Source organism: Lontra canadensis, unplaced genomic scaffold, assembly GCF_010015895.1.
Source record: "Lontra canadensis isolate GAN:19392208 unplaced genomic scaffold, GSC_riverotter_1.0 scaffold8, whole genome shotgun sequence".
Classification (NCBI taxonomy): domain Eukaryota; kingdom Metazoa; phylum Chordata; class Mammalia; order Carnivora; family Mustelidae; genus Lontra; species Lontra canadensis.
In genome coordinates, this window is record NW_022631002.1 from 35,011,205 (window position 1) to 35,026,765 (window position 15,561).

Sequence of the window (15,561 nt, forward strand, 5' to 3'; positions counted from 1 at the left end):
ATAAACTTAAAGGTTCTTTTTCATAATTTCTATTTCTCCATTGTGGTCTTTCTACTCCCTTAGTGTTTGCCTTTACCTCATGGAGCATATTTATATAATTGCTTTAAAGTGTTTGGCAATTTTGGGGCGCCTGGATGGCTCAGTGGGTTAAACCCTCTGCCTTCGGTTCAGATCATGATCCCAGGGTCCTGGGATCGAGCCCCGCGTCGGGCTCTCTGCTCAGCAGGCAGCCTGCTTCCTCCTCTCTCTCTCTCTGCCTGCCTCTCTGCCAACTTGTGGTCTCTGTCTGTCAAATAAATAAATAAAATCTTTAAAGTGTTTGGCAATTCTGAGACGCCTTGGTGACTCAGTCAGTCAAGCATCCAGCTCTTGATTTCAGCTAAGGTCATGATCTCAGAGTCATTAGAGTGAGCCCAGCATCTGGCTCTGCACTGGGCATGGAGCCTGCTTAAAAGTCTCTCTCTCTTTCTCTTTATTAGGGGAAAAAAAAATCTTCCAGTCTTTGGCAGTTTCCAATATCTGAGTCCTCTTAGGGCTGGGATCTCTTGACTCTTCTTTCATTTCAGAACTAATCACATTTCCTTGTTCTTTATATGTGAGTAATTTTTTTTTTTTTATTATGGCTGGACAGTTTAAATATAACACTGTGAGACTCTGGGTCCTGTTAAAAATACCTGGGAAATGTTGATTTTTGTTATTCATTTTATTTTTGTCAGACCAACTACCCAATTAGATTCAGATTGCACGTACCTTGTCACTTTTTGTGGGTGGTGGTTCCAGTGTTTGTCGTCTTCATAGTCTTTGCTGTGCTGTGTCGACTTGCCCAGGCCATGCCCCACTCAGGGACTTGGACAGTGGCTTGTACTAGAATCTCATTCTCAACACCTTTGTCATGTTTCTTTAGTTCTGTTTCATGAATACACAGCTTAGGGGTAAGCCAGAACTAGTGCATTTTCTTTAACTCCCTCTTCTCCAAGAATTCCTTCACATTCTCCAGATAACATGGTTTCCTTTTCTCATTTCCTCTGGTGGCCAGAAAGATAAGTTTCCTTCAGTTTCTGCCTCCTAACTGTTAGGAGTTTTGAGTGACTAAGAGAAGAGAAAAAAAATAATGGTGATTCCCTCCATAATCTCCCAACATCCTATCCTTTCTCAGTTCTGCTAATTAAAGAGATGGGATTTCTCTTGGGTTTTAGTTGCTCTATAGCTGCTGCATGCAGATCCCTGACTGGTGCTGACCTTGAGCAGAGCTGATAGAGTGGGAAAAACAAGCCAGAAATCTCTGCCTCACCCCGCTCTTCAGCTGGGAAGGGTCCCTTTCTCAGTCTTATGGCTGCAGTGCTTTCTCTGAGTTCCCTGAATTCCATGAATATCAGCCCAGGAGACCAGGAAAAAACTGAGTGTCACCCTCTTTATGGGTCCTTCAAGTTTGACTTCCCATCGACGCCCACCTTTTACTTTCCAGAATCCTCATGTAGTTGCTTTTCATATTTTATCCTCAGTTTTTAGTTGCAATAAGAGAAATAAGCCATACTGTGTTTCATCTTGGCTGGTTCTCAAAGTCAAATCTATTTTATATAATAAAATTGATAATCTTTATGGTTTATGCTTTGTGTCTTCTGTGTTTGCTTTAAATAAACTTTCCTAAACAAAGGTCATAGAACTACACTTCTATAATTTTAATCTGTGTGTGTTAGATTTTACATTTAAGAATTGATTTTATGTCCACCGTAAGACAGGGATCTAATGTCAGGGAGTCCGTTGCATTGCCAATTATCCGGTGTCTCCTTTTGATCTGGAATGCTATGCAGGCATACCTCCTTTTATTGTGCTTCACAAATACTGCATGTTTTACAAATTAAAGATTCAAGACCTCAGTGGAGGAAGTATCTGCAGATGTGGCAACAGCCAGAGAACTAGATTTTGAAGTGGAGCCTGGACATGTGCCTGAATTGTTGCAATCTCATGATCAAACTTGAGCTGATGAGGAGTTGATCTTTTTTTTTTTTTAATTTGGATTTAGGATGAATTTATTTTTTTATTTAAATTCAATTAATTAACAGGGGCGCCTGGGTGGCTCAGTGGGTTAAAGCCTCTGCCTTCGGCTCGGGTCATAATCCCAGCATCCTGGGATCTCGAGCCCCTCATCGGGCTCTCTGCTCAGCCGGTAGCCTGCTTCCCTTCCTCTCTCTCTCTGCCTGCCTCTCTGCCTAGTTGTGATCTCTGTCTGTCAAATAAATAAAATCTTTAAAATAAATAAATTCAATTAATTAACAAATAATATATTAGTAGTTTCACAGTTAGAGGTCAGTGATTCATCAGTCTTCTGTAATGCCCACTGCTCATTATATCATGTGAGAGTTGCTCCTTTTGATGAGCAAAGAAAGTGGTTTCTTCAGATGGAATCTATTCCTGGTGAAGATGCTGTGAAGACTGTTGAAATGACAACAGAGGATTCAGAATATTATATAAACTTCTTTGATAAAGGAGAAGCAGCAGGTTTAAGAAGATTGACTCCATTTTAAAAGGAGTTCTACTGTGGTATATGTACGTACACATACACACACACACACACATACACGAATATTATGCAACCATCAAAAATGATATCTTGCCATTTCCAACAACATGGTTGGAACTAGACAGTATTATGCTAAGGGAAATAAGTCAGAGAAAGAGAATTATCATAGGGGAAGGGAGGGAAAAATGAAACAAGACAAAACCAGAGAGGGAGACAAACCATAAGAGACTTAATCTCAGGAAACCACCCGAGGGTTGCTGGGGATTGGAGGGGTGTTGGACATTGGTGAGGGTATATGTTGTAATGAGCACTGGGTATTTTTTTTTTTTATCATGAAAAAACTGTATTTAGATTTACCAGCTGGACTCAGTTTAGATGATCCCAATTTTGTCGGCAACATCCAAAGCATCATAGTCAGGGGCCATCCGAATGTATGCTTTCTTCTCTCCATCAGGCCTGATTAAGGTGTTGACCTTGGCTACATCAATGTCATAGAGTTTCTTCACAGCCTGTTTGATCTGGTGCTTGTTGGCCTTGACATCCACAATGAACCCAAGTGTGTTGTTGTCTTCTGTTTTCTTCATGGCCGACTCAGCAGTCAGGGGGAACTTGATGATGGCATAGTGATCAAGCTTGTTTCTCCTGGGGGCGCTCTTTTGAGGGTATTTGGGCTGCCATCGGAGACGCAGAGTCTTGGGTCATTGGAACGTAGGTGACGTGCGGATCTTCTTTTTTTTGTGACTGTGGACGCCTTTCCGCACCGCTTTCTTGGCCTTCAAAGCCTTTGCTTTGGCTTCGGCTTTGGGAGGGGCCGGGGCTTCCTTCTTAGCTTTCGGCGCCACCTTCGTAAAAGCGAGCACTGGGTATTATTATATAAGACTGATGAATCACAGACCTGTACCCCTGAAACAAATAACATGTTAGTTAATTGAATTTAAAGATAAAAGAAGTTCTGTGGGCAAAATGCTACCAATAGCATCACATGCTGCAGAGAAAATATTTGTGGAAGAAGATTGATGCAACAAACTTCATTGTTATCTTATTTGAAGAAATTGTCACAGCGACCCCAGCGTTTGGCAGCCACCACCCTGGTCAGCAGCCATCCACATCGAGGCAAGACCCTCCAAGACTTTCCTTTGAATTAAGGCATTTACTTTTTTCTTTTTTTTTTTAGACAATGCTATTGCATGCCTAACCGGCTATAGTAGAAGCTGACTTATATGCACTGGGAAACCAAAAGATTCATTTGACACATTTTATTGCAGTGTTCACTTTATTATCATCTGGAACCAAACATGTAGTAACTCCAAGGTTATGTCCATAGTTGCTCTCTGAGGATCTCATTGCATTGGGCGGGGACAGGTGGAGGGGTGTTCCAATAGACAGCATCTTTTTCCCCTCCACATGGAGAATGTGGAGATTCCAAATAGCTCCTTTATTACAAGAGGGCTAGAGGAACCAGCTTGATGAGAGAGTTGTATCAGACTTGCTAATTCCCTAGCCACCACCAGTTCGACTTCCCACCTATGTCTAGCCTGGGCCAGTCCAGCCCAAGGAAAGTTTACATATGCAGAGAAAACCCACTTATTGAGGTAACTGCTACCTACTCTCCAGTCCAGGGAAAGAGGGAAGGAAAAAGAGATTAGAATCCCTTCCCACCATTAAGGTAACTCACTCTACCTCCCTGAGGAGGGTATAGGAGTGATAAGAGACCAGGAGCCTTTAGCAGATCTGTGGTCTTGCAGTTTGGCTCAGAGAAGAGTAGTTTGTGTCTCCTCCCTGTTTCAATTTGTCAGAAAAAAAATTTTTAAGATTATTTATTTGGGAGAGAGCACAAGCAGGGGGAAGGCAGAAGGCAGGTGAGAAGCAGACTCCGCGCTGAGCAGGGAGCTGGACTTGGAGATACAGGGCCATTTTCTAGGACCCCGAGATCATGACCTGAGCCAAAGTCAGATGCTTAACTAACTGGCCACCCAGGTGCCCCTTGTTAGAAATGATTTCTGAAAATTAGTTGAACTGAACTGTTTCAATATTGAGCTGCATTCACAATAGAAAAGAATGTCATTGTCCTATGACTTAAACCTTTTGAGTTCAATACCTTTAAAGAGCATTTACTATGGCCTTGGATAGAACCATGTTTCTTTGGATTAAAAAAACAGAGAAGATATACTTCAGACTTCTTGTTTTTCTTATATTTAGATCTACCAAGTTCATAGTTTTATAAACCTGGTCATATATTCATTACTTGCTATGAGCAAGAATTACACTAGATAGAATTAGGACATGATTCTCTCATTGGAAGGCCTCACAGTTAATAGAGAAGACAGTCACAGTATTGGTGATACTTGCGCATTACCACAAAACCACAGGCAGAATGTTAAAATTATGTAAAAAATAGAGAAATTAACAAGTCCTAATGAGACATGTAAGGAAAGTTGTTTCTATGTAATACATGCATGAAGATTTTGTGTGAAGTTTTGAATTGGTAATCCTATTTAATTACCTATTTTCTACAATTCTCCTGGAAGTAAGTAACAAGTTGATCATTTCAAATAAGCCAAAGTTACTTGGTCAAAAGTTATCCCTTTAAGGTATATTTTTTAGTTGTTTGCTCTTAGTTTTATGCCATCAAGGTATTTTAGTGGGAAGAGATACCAGATATTACATTTTTATTATATGAAGTCTTTTATTTTTAATTGTTTTAAAGATATTATTTATCTGACAGAGGTAGCAAGAGAGGGTACATAAGCAGGGGGGAGTGGAGAGGAAGAAGCAGCCTTCCCGCTTAGCAGGGAGCCCAATCCAGGGCTCCATCCCAGCACCCTGGGATCATGACCTGAGCTGGAAGGCAGACGCTGAATGATAGCCACCCAGGCACCCCATGAAGTCTTTTAAATTAAAAAGCAGTGGCTGGGGTGCCTGGCTGGCTCTGTCAGTAGAACCATGTGACTCTTGATATTGGGGTTGTGAATTCAAGCCCATGTTGGGTATAAAGATTACTTAAAAATAAAATCTTTTTTTTTTTTTTAAGATTTTATGTATTTATTTGACAGATCACAAGTAGGCAGCGAGGCAGGCTCCCCGCCGAACAGAGAGCCCGATGTGGGGCTCGATCCCAGGACCCTGGGATCATGACCCGAGCCAAAGGCAGAGGCTTTAACCCACTGAGCCACCCAGGTGCCCCAAAAATAAAATCTTTAAAATGAGAGTTGGAGGTGGCATCACATTGCTACCTCAGAAATAGAAACTAGAATGAATACTCATGTCTTTAACGACAAAGGAAATTTTTATTCTCTATTCACTAAGATTTCAATTGTAGAGTCACAGAGGAGCAACTAGAGCAAAAAGGGAACTGTCTGTGCATGCATGCAGAAAAGGCACCCCAGAGGGTGGAAAGAACACGAATGGTAGAGTCGGGCCAACCCAGGTCAAATCCTCACCCTGAGTAACCTTGGGCAAATTCTTAACAAACTGAGCCTTCATTTTCTCCCTGCCTGTAAGGAATAATAGCCATTTCATCATTTCATTCCATTCTCCTAGAGATATGTACAATGTGTTTTTAAGTCCACAACCTGAGCAGTAATGCTCACAGTATTTTTTTTTTTTTAAGATTTTATTTGACAGAGCACAAGTAGGCAGAGAGGCAGGCAGAGAGGGGAGAGAGCAGGCTCCCCGCTGAGCAGAGAGCCCACGGGACTCTATCCCAGGATCCTGAGATCATGACTTGAGCTGAACGCAGAGGCTTAACCCACTGAGCCACCCAGGCACCCCGCTCACAGTATTTCTAAGCCTACAGTCTAAAGGAAATCTTCAAACAAAAGTGGGCCAAGCATATTTTAAGAAGTTAGTACCAGGTAGCAAGCTGCCTATAAAATTTCAAGAAAGAGGATGCTAAATAAAATAGATACTAATAGTGCTTATTTTGATACTACAGTTGATATCTTCCTGACTGAAAACATAGAAATTGTTCCTTATGGGTTGAAGTCTTAAAATCCCTTAAATGTCCAGTAAAGAATAGGAGATAAACAAACAACAAGACATCATGGAAACGTTTGTGGTATTGAGGAGTATAGGTAAGATAAAAATGGTTTCAATGTGTTACAGGATGTATGTATCTTAAAATTACACTTAGGTTTTTTAAATGTGAAGAAAAACTGAAAAAAAAAAATCGCAACAATTGCAAGAGTGATTCTTTCATTTTCCCAATTTGTCAGTACCAGGAGGTTGCTTTCATAATAAGAAAACTATGTAAGAGACCCAATGAGCCTCGTGGAGAAAAAGTTTCTTTATAAACAAAACACAAACTTGGGTTCCTTAATGCTTGGTCCCATTAAGAAGGAAACCCTCAGTGTTGGTTCTTTTGACTCTTAGGCACCAGCCTTTAACTCTTTTGCTCCTGTCAGCTGTCATATTTCTATATTTCTACCATGTCGACTGGATAGTCAGAAATCCAACACTCAATCTTTGCAAAAGCAGTGTTTTTCTCTGTTTTAATGTTACAGATTTATTTGAGGTTCCTAGATTATCAAATGGAGCACTCGAATGAATGCAAGAGAAACTTCGTTGCAGTTTATGATGGAAGCAGTTCCATTGAAAATCTGAAGGCTAAGTTTTGCAGCACTGTGGCCAATGATGTGATGCTGAAAACAGGAGTTGGAGTGATCCGAATGTGGGCAGATGAAGGTAGTCGGCTAAGCAGATTCAGAATGCTCTTTACTTCCTTTGTGGAGCGTAAGTAAATCCTATAGCATTGAGATCTTCTACACAATTTTCATTCATTCAGAATTCAATTATTGAGCATTTCCTTCTGACAAAGACTGCAAGTCAAAGAGAATGTACAGATAACTAAGTCGGAGTCCCTATTCTCAAGGAATTAACTGTCCTGGGTGAGAAACCATGTCAAAACATAAATTGCAACACTGCCTTATTATAGAGGTGTACACAGAATAGGGGACGCAGAAAGTGGAAACTCCTTTCAAGATTTTCAAAATTAAAAATAATTACCAGTGGTTTAATTCAGTTTGGTGTATAATTATGAATCTACCAAACTATGCTCATCAAAATTCAGAAAGGCTGTGTTTTCTTTGTTTCTAACTTTTTATTTTTAAATAATTTTAAGCTTATTTAAAGTTATAAAAATAGAACGAGGTTGGTTTTTTTTAAGTTTTTTTAAATTAACATATAATGTATTATTTGCTTCAGGGGTGCGGGTCTGTGATTCATCAGTCTTACACAATTCACAGCATTATGGATAGCACATACCCTCCCCCGTGTCCATCACCCCATCCCTTCACCCTCCCCTCCAGCAACCCCTCGGTTTGTTTCCTGAGATAAAGTTTCGTTCCCTCTCTGGTTTTATTTTGTTTCATTTTTCCCTCCTTTCCCTTATAATCCTCTGTCTTGTTTCTCAAATTCCTCATATCAGTGAGATCATATGATAATTGTCTTTCTCTGATTGGCTTGTTTTGCTCAGCATGATACCCTCTAATTCCATCCACGTCATTTCAAATGGCAAGACTTTGGAGTTTTTTGATGGCTGCATAGTATTCCACTGTGTATATCTACCACATCTTCTTTATCCATTCATCTGTTGGTGGACATCTAGGTTCTTCCCATAGTTTGGCTATTGTGGACATTGCTGCTATAAACATTCAGGTGCACGTGCCCCTTCGGATCACTTCATTTGTATCTTTTTAAGGTAAATACCCAGTAGTGCAATTGTTGGATCATAGGGTAGCTCTATTTTCAACTTTTTGAGGCACCTCCTCCACACTGTTTTCCAGAGTGGCTACATCAGCTTGCATTCCCACCAACAATGTAGGAAGATTCCCATTTCTCCACATCCTCGCCAACACCTGTTTTTCCCTGACTGGTTAATTTTAGCGATTCTAACTGGTGTAAGGTGTATCTCATTGAGGTTTTGATTTGTATTTCCTGATGCTGAGTGATGTGGAGCACTTTTTCATGTGTCTGTTGGCCATCTGGATGTCTTCTTTGCAGAAATGTCTGTTCATGTCCTCTGCCCATTTCTTGATTGGATTATTTGTTCTTTGGGTGTTGAGTTTGATAAGTTCTTCTTAGATTTTGGGTACTAGCCCTGTATCTGATATGTCAGTTGCAAATATCTTCTCCCGTTCTGTCAGCTGTCTTTTGGTTTCGTTGACTGTTTCCTTTGCTGTGCAAAAGCTTTTGAACTTCATGAAGTCCCAATAGTTCATTTTTGCCCTTGCTTCCCTTGTCTTTGGCGATGTTTCTAGGAAGAAGTAGCTGTGGCTGAGGTCGAAGAGGTGGCTGCCTGTGTTCTGCTCTAGAATTTTGATGGATTCCTTTCTCACACTGAGGTCTTTCATCCATTTTGAATCTGGTTTTGTGTGTGGTGTAAGGAAATGGTGCAGTTTCATTCTTCTGCATGTGGCTCTCCAATTTTCCCAGCACTATTTGTTGAAGAGACTGTCTTTTCTTCATTGGACATTCTTTCCTGCTTTGTCGAAAATTAGAGGACCATAGAGTTGAGGGTCCATTTCTGGGCTCTCTATTCTGTTCCATTGATCTATGTGTCTGTTTTTCTGCCAGTACCATACGATCTTGATGATGACAGCTTTGTAATAAGCTTGAAGTCTGGAATTGTGATGCCACCAACTTTGGTTTTCTTTTTCAACATTTCTTTGAAAAACCTTCGTGGTATTTTGATAGGCATTTCATTAACCGTGTAGATTGCTTTAGATAGTATAGACATTTTCACATTATTTGTTCTTCCGATCCATGAGCATGGGATGTTTTTTCATTTCTTTGTGTCTTAATTTCTTTCTTGAGTACTCTGTAAGTTTTCTGAGTACAGATTCTTTGCCTCCTTGGTTAGATTTATTCCCAGGTATCTTATGCTTATGAGTAGAATTGGAAATGGTATCAACTCCTTAATTCCTCTTTTTTCTATCTTGTTGTTGATATGTAGAAATACAACTGATTTCCGTGCATTGATTTTATATCCTGACACTTTACTGAATTCCTGTATGAGTTCTACTAGTTGGAGTGGAGTCTTGGGTTTTCCACATAAAGTATCATATCATCTGCAAAGAGTGAGAGTTTGACTTCTTTGCCGATTCGGATGCCTTTTATTTCTTTTTGTTGTCTGATCACTGAGGCTAGGACTTCTAGACTACATTGAATAGCAGTGGTGATGGTGGACAGCCCTGGGTTCATGACCTGAGGGGAAAAGCTCTCAGTCTTTCCACATTCATAATGATATTCGCTGTGGGTTTTTTATAGATGGCTTTTATGATACTGAGGTATGAACCCTCTCTCCCTCCACTGTGACAAGTTTTGATTAGAAAGGATGCTGTACTTTCTCAAGTGCTTTTTCGGCATCTACTGAGATGGTTCTTGTTCTTTCTTTTATTAATGTAGTGTATCACACTGATTGATTTGCAGTTGTTGAACCAATCTTGCAGCCCAGGAATGAATCCCACTTGGTTGTGGTTAATAATCCTTTTAATGTACTGTCGGATCCTATTGGCTAGTATTTTGGTGAGAATTTTTGCATCCATGTTCATCAGGGATATTGGCCTATAATTCTCCTTTTTTTTTTTTTAAGATTTTATTTATTTATTTATTTGACAGAGATCACAAGTAGGGAGAGAGGCAGACAGAGACAGAGGGAAGCAGGATCCCTGCTGAGCGAGAGCCCGACGCAGGACTCGATCCCAAGACCCTGAGATCATGACCTGAGCTGAAGGCAGTGGCCTAACCCATTGAGCCACCCAGGCGCCCTAATTCTCCTTTTTGATGGGGTCCTTGCCCGGTTTTGGGATCTAGGTAATGCTGGCCTCATAAAATGAGTTTGGAAGTTTCCCTTCCATTTCTATTTTTAGCAACAGTTGCAGGAGAATAGCTATTAATTCCTCTTTATTTTTTTTTTATTTTTTTTTTTTTAAGATTTTTTATTTATTTACTTGACAGACAGAGATCACAAGTAGGCAGAGAGGCAGGCAGAGAGAGAGGAGGAAGCAGGCTCCCTGCTGAGCAGAGAGCCCCATGTGGGGCTCGATCCCAGGACACTGGGATCATGACCTGAGACGAAGGCAGAGGCTTTAACCCACTGAGCCACCCAGGCGCCCCTATTAATTCCTCTTTAAATGTTTGGTAGAATTCCCCTGGGAAGCCATCTGGTCCTGGGCTCTTGTTTGTTTTGTTGGGAGATTTTTTAATGACTGCTTCAATCTCCTTACTGGTTATGGGTCTGTTCAGGTTTTCTATTTCTTCCTGGTTCCGTTGTGGTAGTTTATACATCTCTAGGAATGCACCAATTTCTTCCAGATTGTCAAATTTGCTGGCGTATAGTTGTTCATAATATGTTCTTGTAATTGTTTGTATTTCTTTGGTGTTGGTTGTAATCTCTCCTCTTTCATTCATGATTTTATTAATTTGGGTCCTTTCTCTTTTCTTTTTGATAAGTCTGACCAAGGGTTTTATCAGTCTTATTAACTCTTTCAAAGAACAAGCTCCTAGTTCCATTGATCTGTTCTACTGTTCTTTTGTTTCATTGATTTCTTCTCTAATATTTATTATTTCTCTTCTCCTGCTGGGTTTAGGCTTTCTTTGCTGTTCTTTCTACAGCTCCTTTAGGTGTAGGGTTGGATTGTGTATTTGAGACCTTTCTTGTTTCTTGAGAAAGGCTTGTATTGCTATATACTTTCCTCTCAGGACTCTCTTTGCTACATCCCAAAGAACAGTTGCGTTTTCATTTTCATTTGTTTCCATGAATTTTTTAAATTCTTCTTTAATTTCCTGGTTGACCCATTCCTTCTTTAGTAGGATGCTCTTTACCCTCCATGTATTGGAGTTCTTTCTAACTTTCCTCTTGTGGTTGAGTTCTAGTTTCAAAGCATTGTGGTCTGAAAACATGCACTTGTTTTCAAGTGCATTTCATTGGGAATGATTCCAGTCTTTTGGTACCGGTTGAGACCTGATTTGTGACCCAGGATGTGATCTGTTCTGGAGAATGTTCCCTGTGCACTAGAGAAGAATGTGTATTTAGTTGCTTTGGGATGGAATGCTCTGAATATATCTGTGATGTCCATCTGGTCCAGTGTGTCATTTAAAGCCTTTATTGTTGATCTTTTGCTTAGATGATCTGTCCATTTCAGTGAGGGTGCTCTTAAAGTCCCCTACTATTATTGTATTATTGTTGATGTGTTTCTTTGATTTTGTTATTAATTGGTTTATATAATTGGCTGCTCCCATGTTCGGGGCATAGAAATTTAAAATTGTTAGATCTTCTTGTTGGACAGACCCTTTAAGTATGATATAGTGTCCTCCCTCATATCTTATTATAGTCTGTGGCTTAAAATCTAATTTGTCTGATATAAGGATTGCCACCCTGGCTTTCTTTTGATGACCATTAGCATGGTAAATTGTTTTCCACCCCCTCACTTTAAATCTGGAGGTGTCTTTGGGTCTAAAATGAGTTTCTTGTAGACAGCATATTGATGGGTTTTGGTTTTTTATCCATTCTGATGATGTGTGTCTTTTAATTGGGGTATTTAGCCCATTTATATTCAGGGTAACTATTGAAAGATATGAATGTAGTGCCATTGTATTTCCTGTAAGGTGACTGTTACTGTATATCATCTGTGTTCCTTTCTGGTCTGTTACTTTTAGGCTCTCTCTTTGCTTAGAGGACCGCTTTCAGTATTTCCTGTGGGATTGGTTTGGTGTTTGCAAATTCTTTTATTTTTTGTTTGTCCTGGAAGCTTTTTATTTCTCCTATTTTCAGTGACATCCTAGCTGGATATAGTATTCTTGGCTTCATATTTTTCTCATGTAGTGCTCTGAATATATCATGCCAGTCCTTTCTGGCTAGCCAGGTCTCTGTGAATAGGTCTGCTGCCAATCTAATTTATCTACCATTGTAGGTTACAGACCTCTTGCCCCGAGTTGCTTTCAGGATTTTCTGTTTGTCTCTGCGACTTGTAAGTTTTACCATTAGATAAACAGGGTGTTGACCTATTTTTATTGATTTTCAGGGGGGTTCTCTGTGCCTCCTGGATTTTGATGCTTGTTTCCTTCCCTAAATTAGGAACGTTCTCTGCTATAATTTGCTGCAATATACCTTCTACCCCTCTCTCTCTCTCCTTCTTCTGGGATCCCAATTGTTCTAATATTGTTTGTTTTATGGTATCACTTATCTCTCAAATTCTCCCCTCATGATCCAGTAGTTGTTTATCTCTCTTTTTTTAATCTCAGCTTCTTTATTCTCCATCATTTAGTCTTCTATATCACTAATATAGTGATAGTCTTCCGCCTCATTTATCCTAGCATTAAGAGCCTCCATTTTTATTATACCTCATTAATAGCTTTTTTGATTTCAACTTGGTTAGATTTTAGTTCTTTTATTTCTCCAGAAAGGGACTTTATTTCTCCAGTGATTCTCTACTATCTTTTGTGCTTTTTTTCAAGCCCAGTTAGCATCTTTTTAATAGTCACTCTGAACTCTAGTTCTGACATCTTACTAATGTCCATATTGATTAGGTCCCTAGCTGTTGTTACTGCCTCTTCTTTTTTTTTTTTTGAGGTGAGTTTTTCTGCCTTGTCATTTTGTCTGGAGAAGAATAGATGAATGACAGAACAAAGTGCTGGAAGGCTAACAACAACCCCAGAAAAATACACACTAACCAAGTCATATGATACCTTCTAGAAAGTATCTATTTATTTGATCTATTCAAATATATATCAAAAATATTTGATCTATTCAAATTTTCTTTTCTGTTCATAGAATTGAACAATCTGTTAAGTTTCTAGGTGTTCAGAATGGTTTGATAACTATCTAGATGAATTCCTGGGACCAGGTGAAATTAAGGTCTCCTACTCCTATGCCATCTTGCTCCTTCCTCTCTACTATAGAGTTTTCATATGTCCTTCACTCAGATTCCCTTAATAATGTGGTAAAACTGAGAATTAACACTGATTTAGTATTATCGACCAATATATATAGACCTTATCCACATGTCACTAGTTTTTCATTAATGTCCTTTTCTGATGCAGGATCCCACACTGCATTTACTTAATATCTGTCCTTGAGTCTCCTCAATCTGTGACAGTTTCTCAGTCTTTAATGACCTTAATATATTTGAAGAGCACTGGCCATTTATTTAGTAGAATGTCAATTTGAGTTTGTCTGATGTTTTCTCGATTCTTTTGAGGTTACATATTTCTGTCAATATCACAGAAATGATACTACACCTTTCTTAGCTCATCACACCAGTGAGGTAGGGGGGTACATGTGGATTTGTCTCATGCTAACTTTGGTCACTTCCTTAAGGTGCTGTCTGTCAGGTTTCTCCACCATAAAGTTACTGATATTTTCATTTCTGGTAATAATTGCGTTTGAGACTATGCAAATATCCCTTTGCTCACTAATTTTAGCATCTGTTAATGATTTCTGCCTACGATAGGAATTATTGTAATGTTTACCTAATGGTAGTTTTCTGCTTCCATTATTATTCTATTTATTAGTTGTAATTCTACTGTTAGGAAGAGTTATTTTTCCCCTCATTTATCTATTCAATGATTTATATCAGTATGAGTTTATGGGTATTTATTTTATGCCATTATTGTATATATAATTGTATATAACATGTAATTATTATAATACGAACAATAATTTATTACTCAAAGTCCCAGCTTTGGCCCAACTTTTGATGTAACCTTCCTTTTTTTTTTTTTTTTTTAATTAAATCACTTTCTTACTTCCTGTCACCACAGGATGACCCAGGCTCAGCTGTGTTTTCCTTAGCCCAGCCCTGAGACCAAAAGGGTTAGAAGCCCTTTTCTTCTCTTACAGAAGGCACTGCTAAAAACACCTTTGGGGTTTTTTTAATAAAAATCATAATGAATCTGTGGATTGCTTTTGAGTAGTTTAGTAGTGTCATCTTAATAAATGTTAAGTTTTCCAGCCCATGAACCCAGGATGTCTTTCCATTTATTTGTTGTCTTTAATTTTTTTCAAGAGTGTTTTGTACTGCTTAGTAGGCAGGTCTACAAGTCTGCATTGTTAATGTGTAGAAAATCACCTGATTGTTCTGTGTTGTGTTTGTATCCTGCAACTTGCTGAGTTAGTTTATTAGCTCTGTGTGTCTGTGTGTGCGCGTGTGCGTGCACACACACACACACACACGTGCACATAATCTTGTTAAAGTTTTCTTCGTATAAGATCATATTGTCTGCAAACAGGTAATTTTCAATTTTGGGTACTATTTTATTTTTTTATTTCCTTTTCTTGCCTAATTGCTCTTGCCAGGACTTCTAGTACTATATTGAATAGAAGCTAAAGGAGACACCTTTGTCTTCTTTCTAATCTTAAGAGCAAAGCTTTTACCTTTTACCATTAAGTAGGTTTTAGCTGTGGGGTTTTCATAGATAGCCTTTATCATGTTGAGGAAGTTTTCTTATGGTCCTAGTTTATTGAGTGTTTTCATCATGCAAAGGTGTTGAATTTTCTCAAAAGCTTTTTCTGATTCAGTTGAGATGTTTATGTGATTTTTTTTCTCTTTATTCTGTTAATGTGATATATTATATTGATTGATTTTGTATATAAAACCATTTTTATGTTCCAGGAATAAGTCCCACTTGGTCATGGTGTATGATCCTTTTAAAATGTTGCTGAATTCACTGCTAATATTTTGTTAAGGATTTTTGCATCAATATGCATAAGGGATATTGGTCTGTACTTTTATTTTCTTGTAGTATTTTTGTCTGGCTTTGATATAAGGGTTATGCTGGTCCATAGAATCAAAAAGAGTAACCCTTTCTCTCCAGCTTTTTGGAAGAGTTTGAGAATTGATGTTCTGTTAACATTTGGTAGAATTTCCCAGTGAAGCCATCCAGTCCAGGGCTTTTCATTGTTGGGAGATAGTTTGATTACTGTTTCAAACTCCTAGTTAGAGAGCTATTCAAATTTTCTGTTTAGTTTCATTCAGTTTGGGTAGAATGTATGTTTCTAGGAGTTTGTCTATTTCATCTAGATTAGCAGTTTGTTGGTGTAG

The 15,561-nt window shown here is 38.9% G+C and overlaps 1 protein-coding gene and 1 pseudogene across 4 annotated transcripts in view; one reads left to right on the forward strand and one right to left on the reverse strand.

Moving 5' to 3' along the window:
• Nucleotides 1-15,561, forward strand: part of NETO2 (neuropilin and tolloid like 2) — a 63,781-nt gene that overhangs the window by 31,919 nt on the left and 16,301 nt on the right. For all 4 annotated transcript variants that reach the window (XR_004382280.1, XM_032854568.1, XM_032854571.1 and 1 more), the window contains exon 7: nt 7,024-7,252. Coding sequence is in view for 3 of the 4 variants with exons in the window: in XM_032854568.1 (XP_032710459.1) it covers nt 7,024-7,252 (229 nt within the window). In the remaining variant the exon portion in view is untranslated. The remainder of the gene's footprint in view (nt 1-7,023; nt 7,253-15,561) is intronic.
• Nucleotides 2,893-3,910, reverse strand: LOC116865933 (annotated as a pseudogene).